General features: G+C 39.7%; 2 protein-coding genes across 3 annotated transcripts in view; one reads left to right on the top strand and one right to left on the bottom strand.

Annotated features, from left to right (window-relative positions):
- CDC73 (cell division cycle 73) overlaps window positions 1-21,006 on the bottom strand; it is a 105,395-nt gene that overhangs the window by 34,910 nt on the left and 49,479 nt on the right. The window lies entirely within an intron of this gene.
- On the top strand, window positions 1,220-7,939 carry B3GALT2 (beta-1,3-galactosyltransferase 2). 2 transcript variants are annotated; one of them, XM_088673733.1, is made up of 3 exons: window positions 1,601-1,981; window positions 5,318-5,444; window positions 6,190-7,939. In XM_088673733.1, the coding sequence occupies exon 3, from the start codon at window positions 6,311-6,313 to the stop codon at window positions 7,577-7,579; it is 1,269 nt and encodes a 422-aa protein (XP_088529859.1). In that variant the 5' UTR covers window positions 1,601-1,981; window positions 5,318-5,444; window positions 6,190-6,310; the 3' UTR covers window positions 7,580-7,939. The 2 variants fall into 2 exon arrangements, with proteins under 2 accessions (XP_034980075.1, XP_088529859.1); XM_035124184.3 differs by lacking the exon at window positions 5,318-5,444 and having other exon boundaries at window positions 1,220-1,981.

Here is a 21,006-nt window from a genome sequence, read left to right as displayed (position 1 = left end):
CTATCTCACTCTCCTCTTTTCCAGGTTAAACATATCCAGCTCCTTCAACAGTTCCTCATAAGGCTTGGTTTCCAAGCCAGGCCTTTGGATAATTAAACTATCTGTGGCCTTTTAAATTGTGTGGGTATTGCTTTTGGTTGTCACTATGTTGTGCATTTTTTGTTTATATTGTAACCCCCCCCTTATGATCCTCGGATGAAGGGCTGTATAGAAATTAAATAAATAAATAAATATCAATCAAAGGTATTGCGAATAAAAAAGAGAAAGACTTGCTTTAAGATGTGTGTGTGTGTGCGAGTGAGTGAGAGAGAGAGAGAATATGCTCCTAAAATTTCTTCGTCAATATCATATGATTAGAATTCATTCCCCTGAGATGACTTTCAGAGCTTCTTGTCAACTTTCCTTGATCTTGGGGAATCAGCTTTTACAGATCTATTTTACTCCTATGGTACTTCCCCCATATTAGTGGTCCTTCACAACAAGTAACTTCTTTTTAAAAATTAAAAGCCAGCTTACAAAAAAGTTTTGCTACTCTTTCTTAGATAAACAAATTTTGTAAAGCAATTTAAGCAAAGTCTGAAGCACCTCTGAGGCATACAGTTCTCTAGCAACTACATATTCTGTCTTCAGCTTCTTAGCCCCATATATGATGCACTGTACGTACGTTTGATATGGAATTTACAAGCTTTGGCATAAAAGAAAGAGGTTGCTGAGCAGAGATCTGGACAAGGCAGCCTGCGCGAAGAGCACCCTAGTAGAGTGGTGTGTATTAGGAGGGACAAGCATGGAAAATCTGATGGTTCTCCGTCCCTGATTTTGCAGTGCTGAATCAATGATTCTATAGCCTGATAAAATTACAATGTGCTGGAGTAACAAATAGATTAAAAAGGCTGCTAACTAATCCATCATCACAAAGTTCCACTGAAGGGGTCAGAGAAAGTAGAGGCTATTATTATTATTATTTTAAGTTGTGGAATACTATTCACTAAAAAACAACAGCTGCTGAGGAATGCTACACTATATTAAACAGCTTGTAGTTCTTAGGCAATGCAGCGATGTGCTTGAATTAAGATAAGCTAACACCCAACATTAAGAAACGTTTAGAGAGTGCTAAGATATAGTACAAAAGATAAAGGAAGGTAATTGGGGGAAAATACACTCATCAATGAATGTGCATCACCATGATGACCACCTTCTTTCATTTTATTCATCCAGTGCTGCACTGGCAGTAGATGTGTATCCTTTATCGAACAGAAGCAAAAGCACTAAGCTCTCTGCCTGCCTTCAGATTTAGTCCAAATGAATGCAAACCATCACGTGGGACCCAGCCAAGCAATGACGTGAAATTCTGCTCTGTCAGAAGACAGCATCTGTCAAAGCCCACATTTAAACTGCTGCTTGCCTGTGCAGCAGCTGAAGAACTATGGATTGGATTTTGCCGAACAAAACCTTAAGCTAAAAGCTTCCCCCCCCCCAACCCTCGCTTCAAGTCATCCCTTTCGGTTACTGCCTAGCAACAATGAAGGAAGAGGGGTAAATCCCGTTATCAAATGCAAGCCAACAGTTCCAGCTTCTAGCTCATGCTGTTCTGCCTGGCATCGCCACTAGAAATATGGATACTGAAGAGAAAACAGAGCACTGCATTGTCCAGCAAGGGAAACACCAACCGTAAAAGCGTCAATGCTTCCATTGTCAGAAGCAGACAATACCAGTCGGAATGGAGGCAAGAAATGCTGCTTCTGTCTCTTGAAAGATGACCGGAGAAAAATCAAGACCAACACGCCGGTGAGCAGGGAAGGTAGTGGAGCAGGAAGCATACAGATGGACACACTGGATACCGTGAAAAGCAGTCGCAGGCAGCAGGCTGCTGGAGGAGAGATGTGCGCATGGCCGATAGCATCTTTTTGGCTGAAGGGATGGCGTGCCAAAACTACTTGCAGTGGGCATAATCCTCTCACCACAAATGGCTTGACAAAGGAAGGTATGTCAGATCATTGTATATTTCATTCAAATGCATGTGCTGTTAGTGGCATACCAAGTGCCGACTCCCACCGCCCCAAATTCGCAGAAGCTGAGGCTGATGCTTCCTTGGATGTTGGGCTTAAAAAAATAATATAGAAAAAAATCTAAGAAGAGCTATTCTTGCATTCAGCTTAGAAGGGTGTCATTGTCTTTACACTTATCTGTTAATAAATCTGTCACTTATACTCAAATGTGAAGGCTGGGGAGGGTTGGGAAAGGAGGGGGAGAAGGAGAGGGATTAAGAGGGATAATGTAGTTCTCTGTAGCGATTGTCTAGGTTTGAGAAATTTAACTTTACATCCCCTGGTTTTACAAAATGATCAGATAATCAAAATAGGTCAGATTTAATCCTTACCTACTGTAATCTAAGATCACCAGTGAAATAGCTATGATGTGACATACACTGAGACCATCAAAACAGACAAGGCAGTCCAACTACCCGCTCAATACTACCTACCCCCTCAGCCCCTAACATGCAAGAAGAGTGCTTGTTTGATTAATATTATCAGTCTCACACACCCCTCCAAAAAGAAAGGCAGTGATTTGAGCTCCTGGCAAAGGCATCACAATCATTTGGATGCCATAAGTAATGCAACAGAATCTCACAAGGAAACCACAATAGTCTGTTTCCTTCAAAATGGGGTATATGCCCAAGTTCTGTGCAGCATGTGACATTTGGGTTGCTTAACGGTTACAAAGCAGCTAGCACAACAAAAATCCCATCATTTCCAAGAATTTAAAATTGGTAGTTTTGTTTGGAATGCTTACTGAGGAAGAACTGACAGGAATCTCAAGTTACTTATCTGCAGTAAAAAAATTAAGACCTGCATCTACAACTGCCTAATGGTCCTTTAGTGCCTGAGTGCTTCCCTTCCAAGATCTACCCAACAAACAATACTAAATCTTTTAAGTGTTAAACGTAATGGTTCTTTCTTTGCCCCAGGCAAAACTAACATGCAATAAAGCTGGCATAAGTGTGGAGAAAGCCTGATTTAAAAAGACTGCTTTGAAGAGAAAATGTGACACAATCAGATGTGAATTTTATAGCAATATGAAAGATAGAATTTGATAGCTCTGTTGAAACATTATAGAAAATACAATTATACAACAATCATACAATTCTAAACAAAGTTCACTCAGAAACTTAGGAGTGTGCATGCCATGGGTTTTCACTAGAGCTGGTTAGGATTTTAAAATTACTACTGACCATATTCTTCCCTCACTTTCTGTAAAAGTATTAATGCAGATATGTCAAGACTGCCATCAGGCCCTGGATAATACAGCTAATACTCACTTGCTCTGCACAGCCCAACAGATCTAAAGCTTCCCTTCTTATTTGTTCCTTCCAACTAAGAGTAGACTCCCCAAAACTAAAGAACATATGGTGATCTAAACATACAAGCCAGTATGTTAGCAATTCACTGTGAGCACGAGGAACTGAAACTCAACGAGGAATCCAATGTACAAGTTTTACTCTTCTAAATATAGGCTAGAATCCCAAGAGGCCCATTTGTGAGTGGAAGGCGTGTGCATGTGTGCACATGTGCATTGGGGCGGGGGGAGCTTATACTACACTTCCACAGCTTTCATCCCCCACCTCATTTCTCCTGACCCTCAGAAGTAGATTTTAGGGGACACCAGGGGCTCTGAAAACAGTGCCTGCATGATACAGCACACACAGCCATGGACATTTTGTATTTTGCGAAGAACCCAAAATTTTAATCTATAAAAGCTGTGGCTGCTCAAGCAGTGAAACACATCCTAAATATAGAAAAGCTTCACCAAACAGAATCCTTAAGGACACAATATGCTCTATTAAGAATTGCTAAGGACTACTCTCTCATGTGTCCAACATACTTCTTATTTCCATTTCCCTATTGCTCAGTACAACTGAACCAGTCAACAATTGTGGCTGAAGTGGTTAATCCATTTTTGGATCCAGCAAGGATTCACATACGACGATTCATTCAATTTGTTTAAAAATCTATCAACATGTAGTATTTGCATGGTTGTACTGTACTGAGATCTGCTATTCATAATTGTAATTGCATTGTTACAAATGTATTTTATCCAGTCTTACCCAGGGCCTCAGTGTTGGAGCTACATTTTGTCCTTTGTATGCCCAGAGAATCCTTTCTAATAGTCATTCATAACATTGTTTTTACTCCAAGGAAAATGGCTTGGAGGACCTTAACACGCAGCTCAGAAACTATGCAAGTTTTAGACGGATGCACTGCTACAATTCAAGGCTAAACCCCCAATTGCTCCTCCTAGTGGTGGCTAATATGACGAGTTTTGTTCAGAAAGACAAGGAGTACCGTGTTTCTCATATTATAAGACACGTCTTATATTTATTTTTTCCTCAGAAAAACACACTATGGCTTATTTTCAAGGGATGTCTTATTTTTTTCCTCCTCCTCCTGCCGCGGCTGGCATTGCTGCTGCGCCTATCACTATGTCTTATTTTCGGGGTATGGCTTATATTCCTTGAATGCTTAAAAATCCTGCTATGGCTTATTTTATGGGTATGTCTTAAAATATGAGAAACAGGGTACATCCATCAAGACATTCAAATATTTGCAATGCATTCCATGCTGTACTGAGAGCTTCTTAATTTGGTTGACTGGAAATTAGAGGCACTAATTCCCTCTTTCATTTAAAATTATGCCATATCTGTTTCACTTTTATGTAATTGTACATTTAAATACACGCTTGTGCCAGCCACCCTCCTTTATAATTTAATGTCATTATCTATTTCAATGTCATTTTTTTCAGATTGAAAGATATACCCTAAAGATGTCTTTACACATGCATCCCATCACTAAATTTTAAAAATAAATTAACCCCAAAACTGGCTGAGATATAGCAAAGAAATTAAACAAATTACATATTTACATAAAAATGTTATTTTCATATGAGACTTTTATCACTGCTGAAAACCCTAAGATTTTGAAACAAATTAGAACTAATTGGGGGAAAACCCACAATTAATTCATACCATGAAATGAGAAGCTCATTTGTAAGAAAGTGTGATCAGGTTTTAATATGCAGTATCATGAAACTGCCATGTTGAATCTGCTCTTGAATATCAATAGGGATAGCAGGGTGAAATGTATGATGAAGTTGGGGTTATAATCTGTAGCACGCAAAAAGTCTGCCAACCATCTTCTAAACTATCACGACTTCACAGTTTTGGGCTCATGAATGAAAGGAACTTGGGGGAAAAGGATATTATCTTAACCGAGTTAATTGATTTCATACTAAGTAACTATTCTTTTCTTTTTCTTTCTTTCAGTGGGGTTAGAGAGAGGTTAGTTGGTTTTATATGCACTCACATACCCAATATCTTAAAGGAACTGGAACAGCTATAAGTAACTAAATGGTCCCTTTAAGAATACAACTTCTTGACCACAACCAATCAGGTAAAGAAAATGGCCTGCTCTTCTAGAGGGAAAGGCTAAAAGAGGAGTAAAGGTGAATCAGAGAGTTTGGTGTTGGTTAATGCTGAAGGATGCAGCAGCGAGGTAACTGGACCCTGAAAATGAATTTTTTCAGGTGCATTGGCACACTGACTTTCTGAACACAGCAGGGACCAATGGAAACAAGCCAAGTAATGTTCTGTAACTAATGGAACGCTGCTATAATCAACCTTGCACTGTCTGTCCCACGACCAGTCCACGATCATTTTACATAAAGGACCTCCAGCTGCGAGCCATACTACCAACCGCATACCAAATCAGTTTTAATTGCTAGTAATAAACCTTCCATCTGGTATTGAGACCTTTACACTTGACCCTTCCCTTGGAATCTCACAGTAGTTTTGCGTTTGTTGTACACTGGTCCAATATGAGTCTCTCTCATCTTCTTGACCAACTCATGGCTTGCTTTTAAAATAAAAAATAAAAAAATGCCCAGTAAAAAAAACAACAACTTGTATTTTTACAGTGCAATCATGTGGTTTGGGTCTCGTCCTAAAACTTGACCTCCTATTAAATGGGAGTAAGTAATCAAGACAACCTGGATGCTAAGACTTGTGAAGCTCCAAGAACATTAAAAGTCTTATGGCGATTACTAATATTAAGGTTTGCCTCTTGTTTAGCAGTTTTTCTAACAATGGGAAGGGCAAACTTTGAAAGCTTGTTTGCTAACCTTCTTTCACTTTTGCAGAGCTGGTGATTCGCTAACAAGCTGTCCACAACGGAAGATGACCACCAAGAAATAGCAGTGGATCCAAAAACAAAGCATTTCCTTCAATCATTCTCACATCCCATTTCTGGATACTTACAACATGCTTCAGTGGAGGAGGAGGCATTGCTGCTTTGCCAAGATGACCTGGAATACCAAGCGGTCCCTGTTTCGCACCCATTTCATTGGCTTACTCTCTCTTGTGTTCCTTTTTGCTATTTTCCTGTTTTTTAATCACCATGACTGGCTGCCTGGCAGAGGTGGATTCAAAGAAAACCCTGTGGCTTACACTACACGGGGATTTAGATCGATGAAAGGCGAAACAAACCACAGCTCTTTGAGGACCATTTGGAAGGATGCAGTTCCTCAGACCCTCAGGCCGCAGGCGATGGCTAATTCCAACAATACGGAGCTGTCGCTTCAAGGAGTTACTGGTTTAGAGAACACACTGAGTGCCAATGGGAGCATTTACAATGTGCGAGGCACTGGACATCCGACGTCATATCACTTTAAGTATATTATCAACGAGCCTGGGAAATGCCAGGAGAAAAGCCCCTTTCTAATACTGCTCATAGCTGCAGAACCAGGGCAGGTGGAAGCTCGACAAGCTATAAGACAAACCTGGGGAAATGAGAGCTTGGCGCCTGGGATCCAAATTGTTCGGATTTTTTTGCTGGGTTTAAGTGTTAAGCTGAATGGATACCTTCAGAGAGCCATCCTGGAGGAAAGCAGGCAATACCACGATATTATCCAACAAGAATACTTAGATACTTACTACAACTTAACCATCAAAACACTGATGGGGATGAACTGGGTTGCAACCTACTGCCCTAATGTCCCCTACGTTATGAAAACGGACAGTGACATGTTTGTCAATACAGAGTATTTAATACATAAGCTTTTGAAGCCAGAATTTCCTCTTCGGCACAAATACTTTACGGGCTATCTAATGAGGGGGTATGCACCCAATCGGAACAAGGATAGCAAGTGGTATATGCCGCCTGATCTATATCCGAGTGAACGGTACCCTGTATTCTGCTCTGGGACTGGCTATGTGTTTTCTGGGGATTTAGCGGAGAAAATATTTAAGGTCTCACTGAGTATCAGACGTTTGCACTTAGAGGATGTATATGTGGGCATCTGCCTTGCCAAGCTGCGAATTGACCCCATGCCCCCACCCAACGAGTTTGTCTTCAATCACTGGCGGGTTTCTTATTCCAGCTGTAAATACAGTCACCTAATTACCTCCCATCAGTTCCAGCCTAGTGAACTGATCAAATACTGGAATCATTTACAACAGAATAAGCACAATGCCTGTGCCAACTCAGCAAAAGAAAAAGCGGGCAAGTATCGGCATCGTAAACTTCACTAGAAGGCACCCTCCTCCTAAAAATATTCCATGTGCAATTTGTAAAATAAAAAATAAAGAGAAAAGGGAAAAGGCTGAAAGCATGTACTGTATAGTGGGGGAAAAAGTGCTTGAGAGGGACAATATTTAAGACCAAGCACTTAATGATGTTTGAAAATTATTTTTTTAATTTAAAAGGGGAAAAAAATCTAACTCTTGGAAATAATATTATGATGGAAGTATTAATCAAGAAGTTTTCAAAATCTGGGAGATTAGAGAAAGATGGTCTCAAGATATTTGTGTTAATGTGCAATAATAAGCATGCACAGTTTGGTGGTACAATTGCTATTTTATGTGCCAATAAAATTAACTGCGCAAATATTACACACTATTTTTCTTTTTTAAGAGGGATTTACTCCCAATTTTTGCCGTTAATGACTTTTCATTTTGGTATTCAGAATTGTAATGAAAAACATACATGGCAATTTGAAGAAATCATGTATCAATGAAATGAAATTCCTTCCACTAGCCTAAGAGTCATTTAACAGAGTACACAGATTTTTCACGTGTAATTTTCTGGGATCAGTAATGCTAACACCAGTTTTAAAGAGCCTCTGTGTTTTATATAAATTAATAGTCTTGCTATAAGAAAGCTGGCAAAGTGTGATGCAAAATTTCATAACTTGGTCATAACTTGGCTCAAATATTTTAGGAAATAATTACATTTGAGACAAAACCCATCACTACTAAGAGAACACTGGTACTTTGTCATGTGGCAACGTATTGTGTCATCTTGGCACTTCATACCGAATTTTTGTCTAATGTTTTAACAAACTGACAAAACAGGGGTGACCAATTTGTACAGACAACGAGAGGGAAATGTATTGAGCTAAAGGACTATATATACAGATTGTATATGCAAAATACACAACTATCGGCATAAGGTGAAAAATGTTGGGGCCTGACATGTCTCTTCTATGATACCATCCTTCTATGCCATTTACAGTGAAAACAAGGCTCACTCGCCAGTGATTAGCCCTGCTAGTTAAAATTGTGTAGGAGACTCCACTATGTAAACTCATTTTATTAGTACAGTGGTACCTCGGTTTTTAAGTACACAATTGGTTCCGGAAGTCTGTACTTAACCTGAAGCGTACTTAACCTGAAGCGAACTTTCGCATTGAAAGTAATGGGAAGTGGATTAATCCGTTCCAGACGGGTCCGCGGAGTACTTAAACTGAAAGTACTCAAACCGAAGCGTACTTAAACCGAGGTATGACTCTATCAGCCAAAAAGGGTCTATGTTGATGATCCAACTGGAACCTATAGCATGGAAACAGTCATTAGTGTTTCTACTACCGTGCTTCTGTTTCCAGATATGAGAAACACGTGTCCAAGTCATGAATTAGGGGGATACCCCCTCACATGACCCCTTACACAGTATCTGGAGGGCAGAGAGACTTCTGAGCACGACATTATTACCCTGAAGCTTGCCTGAAGTCAACACTCAATGCCTCAGCTACATTTGCAGACACTATGATTTTTACAGAGTTCATGATTAACCAAGTATTGCTATTTTTTTTTTAAAAAAACTACCCTTGCCAAGCCCTTTGATATTCCAATGAATTCTACAAATATGGTATTTGGTGCCATATTTGGCTGACGTCCCCTAGACTCATTGCAAATGTTCCCCAAATTCTTTACATTGCACTGTAATTAATTACACATGCTATAGAATGAGGACAAAATACAAGCCATTGTAAAATAAAATCAACACCATCTACCACAGTCCTAGGTTAATATGAAAAGCCGTTCATCATGGGGCGGGGGAGTTAAGATAAAAGCCATAAACTTTCAGTCTGCGATAAGGCTCAAATACAAGCTGTTACCTAGCCCTATATATAATTCTAAGTCTTAGTTCTGACCCAGGAATGTACGTTTATAAAATGGTAGTGTGTACACAAACTGCATATTGTGTTCTTATCCAATCTGAGTTATGTGTCCTTGATAGACTGTAGGTAGAAAGGCTCAGCTAGTTTGTAGAATGCTAGGATTGGACTATGTTGTACATGCATTTACAGTTTTCTGGGTCTCCCTCTTTCCCCACCGTAAAATAGGCTCTAAATATGGTTTTACCCACAGAAAGCAAGTGTTCCTTCCAGTCACAGAAGGGGCTCCAATGCAGTGGAGACTTCTGCTGGAGGAATAAGGAGTGATTTTCATTTATTCCCTCTTCTTCTCTATAGCCTCATGTCACCTCCGACAGTGTTCCAAAGGGTTCCCCAATTTTCTGGAGATTTTGAGGCAGTACAGGGGATTCAAAGGAAGGGGAAATCCAGTGGAGGTGTCTGAGGTGTAAAACTCCACTCAGAGGAAGTCTGGATGCGTCCCTCCTAGAAAACTGATGTCACAACAGGACAAAAGATGGCAGAAAGGATTGAAAAAGTTGCACTTATTGTATCATAGCTCTTCTGATTAATTAAAATATGCCCATTGCTTTTCTCAGGGGATTCTGCTATAGTACAATAGTGTCTCTCTGCCCACTATCAATCTACCTACATATGGCTGTATAATTCTTATTACCTGGCACATACAAATTAAAAATCATGATTCTATGCCCAGCCTGAGAGAAAATTGCTTCATTGGTTCTTACTGAACAATTGTGACGGCTGAATGATGAGCTCACTATAAGAAAAATGAGCTGCAGAGATTTTGAAAACAAAATCCGAAAACTGAGGCATTGATAGTCACTATACCAATGTAGATCCGGATTTTGAGGGGAGCAAAGTTTGGTACTACAATTGATTTCTTCACTGACAATCCTCCCCTCCACAACAACACCCAGTCCAAATTCACCTTCTTCACAATCCACAGAAGGTGAGCAGAAGGCAGATCTCTAGGTGATCTGCAGGAGATCAGCTAGGGTTTCCAAGTTTCAGCTGTCTGACAATAGTAAGGATTTAAAAGGTTCCCTCTCTTCCTAAACAGTTTTAAAAAGAACACTGGTGTGGTGGTGGTTATGGTGGAAAGAGAAACCAGGAGTGGATGGAAGGAACTGGAGAGCTCAATTCTGGTACAGATCATTTAGTTTTGGGCTGGGCATGTGCTCAAAGGTGCTCTGGTCCTTAATTCGTAGCAGAGGTTGGACTAGATAACTCTCGTGGTCCCTTCCAACTCTACAATTCTATGATTTTATGTCTGCCTACACCTCTATTTTATACTTGGCTTCAGTTGTTGAAACTCAGATTTCTACGTATTTAAAACCTAAAGTAGATCCTATAGGCTGGAATAATTTAAGGTATTATTTAATGTGTACAAGTGAGATATGGCTCAAGTTTCTCAGACAAGAGAACCTATGTGCTAGAAGACAGAAGGGGGAAAGCAGCATGAGGAGTTTTTGTTTAAAACGGATAGGTAGCCGACATCTGTTGGCCATTGCGTGATCAAATCACAACAACCCAATTTTCCGCAGTGAGCAAAGCTACATTTTGCTATTTTCTGAAAGCAAAACTAATTGTACAAAATGAAAATAGTGTACGTAATAAAACATAGTGGAAAACCAAATGAATATACTTGTCGCAACAATAAAAGCTGATTAAACCCACGAGAGTACTTTCAACAAAACAATCACAACTAAGTTGCAAAATTGTGAAACAACACAATGGGAAAATTTAAGAGGAAATGGAGGAGGGATAAGACCTTTGGGATATTTACAAACATAAAGAAAAAGTATAAAATCATTCTTCTCGGTTACTGGAAAATTTCTCTTCTTTTTTCAATGGGTTAGACTCAGTTTAAGTTGCATTTAGGTCCCACTGAATTTCCATCTTAATTTCATCAGGAAGTAGACTCTCTTAACTTAATCTGGATCTAAGCCAATGCCTTTTCACAGATGTTGCCTTCACATGCCATATTTTTAACAGCTAGAAGCATGTTCTTTAAAACATGAACTTAAATTTGTGGTGCAATTGCAGTTTTGAAATTAACTAAACCTGTGTGTCCCTGCCAATACATCAATGGATTGAATAGCTACTATTCCTTATCTCTTTTGTGAACAGCAGGCCTAATGGGAAAAGCAGCACATAGGCAAGTATGAGGTCATCTAGTCATCTTTTCTCCCCACCCCAAAGAAATTGGTATGCCATTCCTGTAATTTTGGGTGAGGCTTCAAACTTCAGTTCTCTCTCTCCACACGTGCTCACAAACACACAGTTTCTACTTCTCTGCCTTTTCTTCCACCTTCCTTTGTTCTGCAGATTTTGCTGTTCAAAAAGCAAGAGATCTGCTGGATCAGGCCAAAGGCTCATCTAGTCTACCATCCTGTTCTCACAGTGGGCAATCAGATGCCTATGGAAGCTTAAAAGCAGGAGCAGAACACTCTACTCACTTGTGCTGTGACTGTTATTCAGAGGTGTAGGACAGCCGATACTGGAGGGCAGTACTGTACACAACAATCATGGTTAATAGCCACTGAATAGCCTTACCCTCCATGAATTTGTATAACCCCCTTTTAAAGACATCCACTGTTGTATTTTCAACTTGTTTGTAAACTGGAGGGGGAAACCTCTTTTAAAAAACAATAAAAAACACATTGTTGTGTGAATCAGTTCGGTGAATGGACTTTTCACTCATTCATGTCACCATTTTAAGCATGGATTCTTTCAATGCACTGTATTCAGGCTGTATTTTATTTACAATGTCTATATGTTAAGCCAAACAATCTGAATTTCTATTCTGTCTTGCTGCTGGTTACCATTTCAAGATAATTCAGTTGCCCTTATTAGGCACAGCAATCCATGACATATGACTATTGGCTATTGTATCTATGAGAAATGAACATGTTTACAGTCAACCAGAATCTGGAAGCCTTCAAGAGGTTACACAATCCCATCTGGCATGTTCACTGGAAGGAACACACATGACTATGTTTGAGGATGCCTGATTTCTTAATATAAAAAAACTGGGTTAGTATATGCCATTTGAAATAAGAAAAGTACATTTTTGAAGTTTTCCACGTTTTACATTAAACTTTAACATTTCAGCATCTACAAAATTCTCCTTTCAACAAAAAGGCTTGCATTATAAACTTTAAATTTTCCCTGATTTCAATACTGGTTTTTAACTTTCTCATTATTAGACGACAGATTGTTTTGCGAGTTACGTATTGCAATGAACAACTGACTATGATGTGCAACAACAGTTACCTTAAGAGTAATGGTCATACTTAAGTACCATATTTTTCCATGTATAAGACTAGGTCGTTCCCCCCCCCCCCCAAAAATGTCAAAAATTAGGGAGCGTCTTAACATGGATACATCTCCCCACTCCATTTTCTTAAATCTGACTCCCCCAAAATAGGGGGTGTCTTACATATGGGGGCGTCTTATAGATGGAAAAATACAGTATATGATTCACACTTGCTACAACAAAATGTACAAGACAGAAGTAACAAAGACCACAGGCCATGTGACTCTGGTATGGGTTGTCTGGGATGCCCATTATAGAGGAGTATCTAATACCAATGTGTGCCTTACTGTATATCAGCTAAGGATATCCTCTACATGACACCAAGTTCAAATAGCAAGCTAGGTTCAATTTATTATTTTTTCTTATTATTTATTATTCTTGAATTTTACTGCCCACACAAAAGTGGCTTTAAAAGACCCTAAATATATGGGATGAGAGATAAATCTTAATAAACAAACTTAAGTCTAATAAAATATGCACACATCATATTATTAAACCTACAGAGAGAGAGCTGTAAAATGGATTTGCAGACTTAAGTCTATTGCACTCCTTTTGTACTGTATACACTAGGACAATGTTGCTTACTGTATTTTGGATGAGGTCAAGCTCTGACCTGTGGCCCCCAAAACAGAAATCTTTCCCACTGTCCTGCTGTTCTGAATGGCTGCCAACCATCATGCATTCACAATATTATAAGGAAAGATGGCATCCAACAGGAATAACAAACAACAGAGAGATCTGGGGAAATAGTAATGGTTAAGAGAAGAGGCAGAGATAGAAAAGTTTGGCAGGATTTAAAACACAGGCACCAACAGTCAACAAGGAGCTAAAACAAACACAGAGGTTGTACATAGGGCAAGAGGTGGGTATGTAGGCAGCAGAGACAAAAAGCAGGCACCAGGAAAAGAAATGAGGCCACTGGCCAGAGCAAATGAAGAACAAAGAACCAAATATTTGTCACAGAATATACTCCCGCCACCTAATGTAGAATACTTGATGCTTATATAAAATTACATAATCCAATGTCTATCTGCTGAAGCTCTATTATGGCCAAAACCAAGGCTTCTTCATATAATATAGGCCATATTGTACTTGGCATGCATTAATGTCCCAACATAAACAATTACAGTATTCAAGGAAGATCTCCAAAATTTATGATGCTCTAGCCCATAGTTTCAAACCACCTAGCTAAACTTATCAAGTTAGCTGACTAACACAACCAGTAAAACAAGTACACTACATGCATAAGTTGGAGGACTGTGATAGCTTCCCTGAACAAGTCAAATCTAGAATGTCTCTGATCCACACTTCAGTCTTACACATAGAAAATTGCAATCACAAGTAAAATCACTAAAATAAAAATCATGAAATAAGTAGCAGGGCTGGGAAAGACTTCTGTCTGAGACCTTGAAGAGGCACTGTCAGCATTAATAGACCATACTGGGTAAAGACGGACCAATTCACTTAAGGCAGCATCCTACATCTGTCTATTTTTTCTGTGGTGTTTTTCACAGGACTAACTCTGCCCAAATTTAGAACGGATGTTGGGAGACTGCACATAAAAGCCAACATCACATGTATTTTTAAACCAATTATTAAACTATTAAAACCAGTGAGGTAGAGCACTCGGAGTTGTGTTCCAAGTGCAGCCTCATCCATATGCTCACTGTAAAAAGGGGAATGGTGCTCTGATTCATTGGTGTTGCGAACGTAACTATAAAGTTAGTGAAGCACTCTGTCTAAGGAGATTAACGGCCAAAGAGCTGTGGTCTATGATGGGTTAAACTAACAGGGTAAAATAGCATGCTTTCTTGACATTTATAATATATTTTAATATTGTGTGTTTGCCCAATCAGGTAAGGGGGCATAAAGAAGCATAGAAAGGGGTGGAAGTCCATTTCCATGTCAAAGTCTCAAATCGCTTTGCAATTTCCCTGATTGCAGGCACACTTAGCAATACCACGAGCAGAGGTAATACTAGAGAAGGAAACTGACATGAAAGCATAATAGTAGGTGAATGGATAATTCCAAAGCAAATCTACATAGAAAATCATTCAATGAATACAAAACTAAAAGAGAGGCAAAAACACACTACACCTGATATACCTAATGTTGAAGTACATTTTCATTTGCAGGGGGTAATGTTAATTGATGCCCCAATTTATCGTGCCGCAGCTTAAAGAGATGTAACCTGACTGCAGAATGGTACCATCCTTTCACAGCTAAATGACTATAAAAGGATCTGGCTAAACACTGATATAGATGAAACTACCATGTTGCCTTCATGCTATCACCATGGCAACAGTTATAAGAGCTCTCTCCTAAGTATTTAAAATCTGACAGCTTTACGATAACACTATCTGAATGATGGTAGGGCCATAGTTGACTTTAGGAGTTAACTGATCTGTAACTCAAAATTGCTGCATATTAACTATTCCCCTCAGGCTACTGTGGAAGTTAAGCCTTATCAACTTATCAACTATGCAACCTTTAAAATAGAAAAGAAACTCAGAAAAGAAAAGGCTCACAGCTTATAGCTTATACTTCAGTTGGCTCCTAAAGCCTTTCAATTAAAGGCACCACAAAATAAGGGAAATTCAAGAGCAACTCTTCCCCAGATCTTTCCAAGAGCTTCTGGTAACAAGAAACGTCTTGGCTAGAGCGATGAATGAAAAAAGTGTTCATGCGTTGATCCTCAAAATGTAAACTGTAAAAATGTACAGGAGCTCCTACAGCAGATAGGCAAATGCAACATTTCTTAAAGGAAAAAGCACAGAAACGAACATCCAGGCATGAATGAAATGAGCATGACCAATCATGCTGGATAATTAGGGGGGGGGAACCTACCCCTACCCCATTTTCTAGGAATATATGTTTAACTGGCAGCAGATCAATTAATAAAGGCCAATTTTAATGGGATTTCAGTAGTTGCCAGCAATATGCAGGTGACACACAGCTCTCCTTCTCCTTTGCATCTGTAGGTATGGCAGTGGATGTGCTGGATCATTGTCTAGCCTTGGTAATGGACTGGATGAGAGTAAACAAACTTTAGCTAAATCCAGATAAGAATGAAGCAGTTAGTGGGGTGGTTCCCTAGACCAGGGGGATAGGAGGTGGCTTGGTTTTTTTGCTGTCACTTGAGGATCAGGTGGTCTCAGTGGTGCGGAATGCCTTCCATCAGCTTCGGATGATAGACCAGCTCTGCCCGTATCTGGACAGGGATAGCCTAATATCTGCTGTTTATGCTCCGGTAACCTCTAGGTTAGATTACTGCAACACATTATGCTTGTGAAACATGGACCACTTATAAACGCCATATCCAACTCCTCAAAAGATTCCATCAACGGTGTCTCGGAAATTTTTTACACATCACTTGGGAAGACAGGCAAACTAATATCAGTGTACTGGAAGAAGCAAAGATCACCAACTTCACTGGACTAGTCATGTTGTGTGGATGCCTGAAGATCGTCTTCCAAAGCATCTACTCTATTCCGAACTTTAAAAATGGAAAGCGTAATGCTGGTGGTCAACAAAAGAGGTTTAAAGACTCCCTTAAGGCAAATCTAAAAGAATGTAGTATAAACACCAACAACTAGGAAACACTGGCCTGAGAGTGCTCCAGTTGGAGACCAGCCTTTACCAAAGGTGTCATAGGCTTTGAAGACACTCGAACTCAGGACGCAAGGGAGAAACATGCTAAGAGGAAGGCACGCTTGGCAAATCTACACCATGATCAACTCCCGCCCGGAAACCTATGTCCCCACTCTGGAAGGACATGTGGATCCAGAATTGGCCTCCACATTCACTTATGGACTCATTGTTAAAACCGTGTTTATGGAAGACAATCTTACTCGGCTATGAGTGATCGCCAAAGAAGAAGACGACAACGACATAGGGTTCTCTCTGAAGACAGTTTGGAAACTTCAGCTGATGCACAATTTGGCAGCCAAGGTGCTCACTGGGACAAGACTGCTTGAACATTTTACAGCAATCCTGGCCCAACTCACTGGCCAATTAGTTTTGGGGCCCAATTCAAAGTGCTGGTTTTGACCTATAAAGCCTTTAACGGCTCAGGACCACAATACCTATTACTATTGTGAATTTTATTTTACTATGTATTATATTGCTTTTGTTGTATGCTTTCTTTCTGGACACCACTTTGAACTCTTTAAAAATATACAGCAGTATAGAATTTTCAACATACTTATTTAAATAATCCACCATTATCTCAGTAGGAATCCATCAATATGCATCTTCAAAACCCTACAGCTCAATCCAAAACTTCTGCATTTCTTGCAGTTTAAAAGGCAAAGTAGTAACACAGTGTAATTATTATAACTACATTTTTTTAAAGAATCCAGGCACTTCAGTAAATGGTGAACCACCTTTCACAATCTGCTTTCAAATATGCATAGAGGTCTCACATTATTTTCAGTCACGATTTAATTGTGGGGGCTGTTGTTACAAACAAAACTGGTGTCTCTGAATTCCATTAAGGTCAGGAATCACAATCAAGGTAAGATAAAGCTTAAATATAACTAGCGGCTTATGAGTTGGCTTATAGGAAGTGTTTTCTCATTAGGTAGGAACAATACACATGAAACCATCACATTTTCCATTCTTATTTGTTCCTTAAAACCTGTTCTGTCATTCATACTGAAATGACTGCAGTGGTTTATTTTCTGAATCCATTGCTGCAGCAGAAATAGGGGAGGGGGGGAAGAATGCATAAATCTGAAATCAAAACACTTTTTACGAACCTTGGCCATTATAGACACAATACATGAATTCACAGTTCCCCAGCAAGAATGCAAAGCAGCTTTAGTATACAGGCTGCACACTACCTAGACAGAACCATAATGGATAAATGTTACCTAAATTTCAACATCTGGAGGAGAAAGGAGGTTTGCTTATAGTGTTACATGTTTTCCACTAAAATGGTTCAGCTTCTTTATTGTGCTTCTGTTCCCTGCCTAGAATTTTAATCAAAGTCATGTACATACCCCATTTCCAACATGAAATCAAAAGAGCCATGGAACAAACTGAAAAGACAGCTCAAAAATTGCTCTGATTCAGTAACTCAAGGGCACCAGCAGTCCACTGTTGTAGAGCAACCTGTTAACATGGGATTTAAATTGTTTAAAGACTAGTAATATAAAACTTTGTGAGGTTTCATAGGTTCTGGTGGGGCACTCTCTGCATGAGGGCAGCCTTGTGTTGATAACTGATGTAGGGAGAACCCTGCTGTTATAAGTACCTGAAAGGCAGGCAAGCTGAACAGTGCTAGAATGGGGCATTGTGGCAGCAGACTGGGTATGAATGACCTGCTCCAAGCTCCAGCTAGCTAATAAATATTGGACAGTGCACTGTTCGAGGTGTCAGGAGACCAGTATCCAGAGGAGAGCATTTGAGGAAGGATGGATGAGCTACTTGCTTGTGCTACTTGGCTGCTAGGTGAGCTTGCCAGGGCTGCTACCATATGCAAGAGCAAGTCCTGTTTCATGAACCAAGCATATAAGATAGAAGTGATCCAGGTGACTTGTGGTACCTGGGCTTTCAAAAAGCTTTGAACAAGGTATCTCATAAAAGACTCCTCAGTAAGCTTAGAAGTCATGGAATAGAAGGAGAGGTCCTCTCCTTGCAGATCAGGAATTGGTTAAGTAGAAGAAACAGATGGTGAATAAATGAATATTTCTCTGAAGAGAAAGATGTAAAGAGTCAACTCCATGTTGGGACCTGTGCTTTTGAACATGTTCATGAACGAACTAGATTTCGGGGTGACCAGTGAGGTGTCCAAGTTGGCTGACAATACTATATTGCTCAGGGTCATTAAAACAAAGAGAGATTGTGAAGAGCTCCAAAAGAACCTCTCTAAACAGAATGAATGAGTAGCAAAGACCATGTGAACAACTGCAAAGGGATGAATGTCAGAGGAAAATGGGAGAGAGGGAAGGAAGGAGTCAAATTCCTTCTCCATTCTTTCAGAAATTCCCTTCAAATGTTTTGCATTGTGCGACATTTCTGAAAGAAAGAGCAAAATATTTGCAGTACTGAATGTGTATATCTAAACTCACACCTCAGCTTAAAGACATATATACTGGTTTTCTTTTGTCTACCAAGATGAGCACTATTTTTAAAAAAGGAACAAGTGATGTGCTTCAGAAAAACAAGGCTGTCATGAGCTGTATAAGAGTTGCATATATTTTAAGTAGGTAACAGTGAGGTATTGACCCCAGATGTGCATAATCTTGCTGGTGAAGACCTACTGGTTAACCACAGCAAACTTCCCTTAGTTGCAATTGTTGTTCAAACAAGGGGAAATTCGTAGACCATGGTTTCCTTTGGATGAGCACACATTGCAGACTTGTGTGAGTCTGTAATATACAACTAGAGAATAAGGAAAGGCGAAGAGCAAGCACTCCTATAAACCTCCAGATCCTCCACATAAGATCCCCCAGAAGATGCCTTAAGTGAACTTGTCTCTCTTCCAAGCAGCTGTGTTCTCCTTCTCATGCACACACTTTTCCTCTATCAGCTTTCCCAAACTTAGATATTTCACTCACAAATATATTTTCAACTCTCTCCTAACCAGTAACTAGCTAAACCATTATCTGGCTAGTATGGATTATTAATTAAATAACAATGTAACACATGGTTCGCCATTGCACCTGAACGAAACCACTGTAATCAGGAAAAAGTTGAAAATGAAACTACCAGGCTTATAATATTACAGGTCTATGGTGTAGCCAAATTTTCAATACTGAAACAATAGGGTTGAAGTGCTTAGAGACTTTCTAGGTTTTTTTGTGGGGGGAGGAAGTAAGAAAGGGTGTGAAAAAACTTAGAATTATGACTAGAGTAGACTGAGTGAAGGACCCAAATTTTAGTACTCGTAAATGAAAGGAAATCAAGTATATATTAACACAGTAAAGGGAACAATACTAGCTTCAGAGCCTTGACAATAAATCTCATGCATTTGACACTAGTGCCATATAATTTTAGTTTGTCCAAAGACTGGTGTTCCTTTTCCTGGGAATAAGCTACACCCATAAACTTTGAACTTCCTGATTAATTTTGTAATAGTCTGGTCAACACAGCATCACACAGTAATAACCTTTCCAACAAGTGGCTGGTTAGTTAAGCCAAGTACTGATATAAGAATTAAAGACCCCGGGTGTATATTTTTATTATTTTAATAATGTTTCAATGTTTCACTGTAATTGTATTTAACCTTTTAGAATGTATTAAGCTCGATTTTTGTGGGTTCTGCATTTGCAAGTGTTCCTCTCCTACGCTGCATTCCATCTCTCCTTATCTATCCCTGAAAGTGGTACAAATGGCAGAATGTTTTAGCACCAGGGTGTAAATCAGCTATCCTTGAAGCTATCTGAGACCCAAGAAGAGGATTTTTATGGTGCTCTTCCAGCACTGAAGGCCAGGTAGCCAGGGTAATGCCTGACATCCGAGGCCTAAAATGGTTAACTGGTCTGGGCACATCGGGGTCACTCCAAGGTGATGCAGGGGTAAAGATACCAGCATGGAGCCATGTGTGCTTTACTTCTCATGACCTGTAACCTTTCCTGACGAATGTGAAGATGTTTTATGACTCTTTCTTTGCTGTGTCTAAACTACTACATAAGCTTTTGTTCCGAAGTCCCTTGGGGCAGACCTTCTCAACTGGCACGTTGAGTTGAGTGAGCTCTGTCCTACTGCAATAGCTTCAATAAACACTGGGTCCCTAAACCTGGACTTGGTTCTGTGTTTTATTCAAAAGGTGGCTGTTCCTCACCTGGGTAAGGAACTAGGTAGTGTAAAGGTGTATTCGTACCACAGTACTACCGGGCTCAGAGCTGCACAAAATGGGATAACTTGCCGAAAGCACACCAAGTGGCACAAACTAGTAAATTCTGCCCTTCCTCCCAAAGGAATCTAGCAAACAAAGCAGCAGCGCACTTCAATAAAAATAAAAATGTATTAGAAATGTTCACAATATTAAGTACATCTAGCTGAATACCATCCATAAAATACATGCTAATTTCCCCCTGGGTTTATCAAAGCATGCTTTGCAAGTTCCCCCAGCTAGAATTCGTATGCTGCTGATAGGCTGCCCAGATATATCAGCTTCAAACTCAACAAAGCCTATGGTCAATAAGTGTTAATTGGTCCATATTTCTAATGACCTTGCTGTTGCATTTACCACGTGG

This window comes from Zootoca vivipara, chromosome 7 (assembly GCF_965207765.1).
Source record: "Zootoca vivipara chromosome 7, rZooViv2.hap1.1, whole genome shotgun sequence".
Lineage (NCBI taxonomy): Eukaryota > Metazoa > Chordata > Lepidosauria > Squamata > Lacertidae > Zootoca > Zootoca vivipara.
The sequence above is the reverse complement of the archived record's forward strand: the minus strand, read 5'-3'. Positions and strand labels throughout refer to the sequence as shown.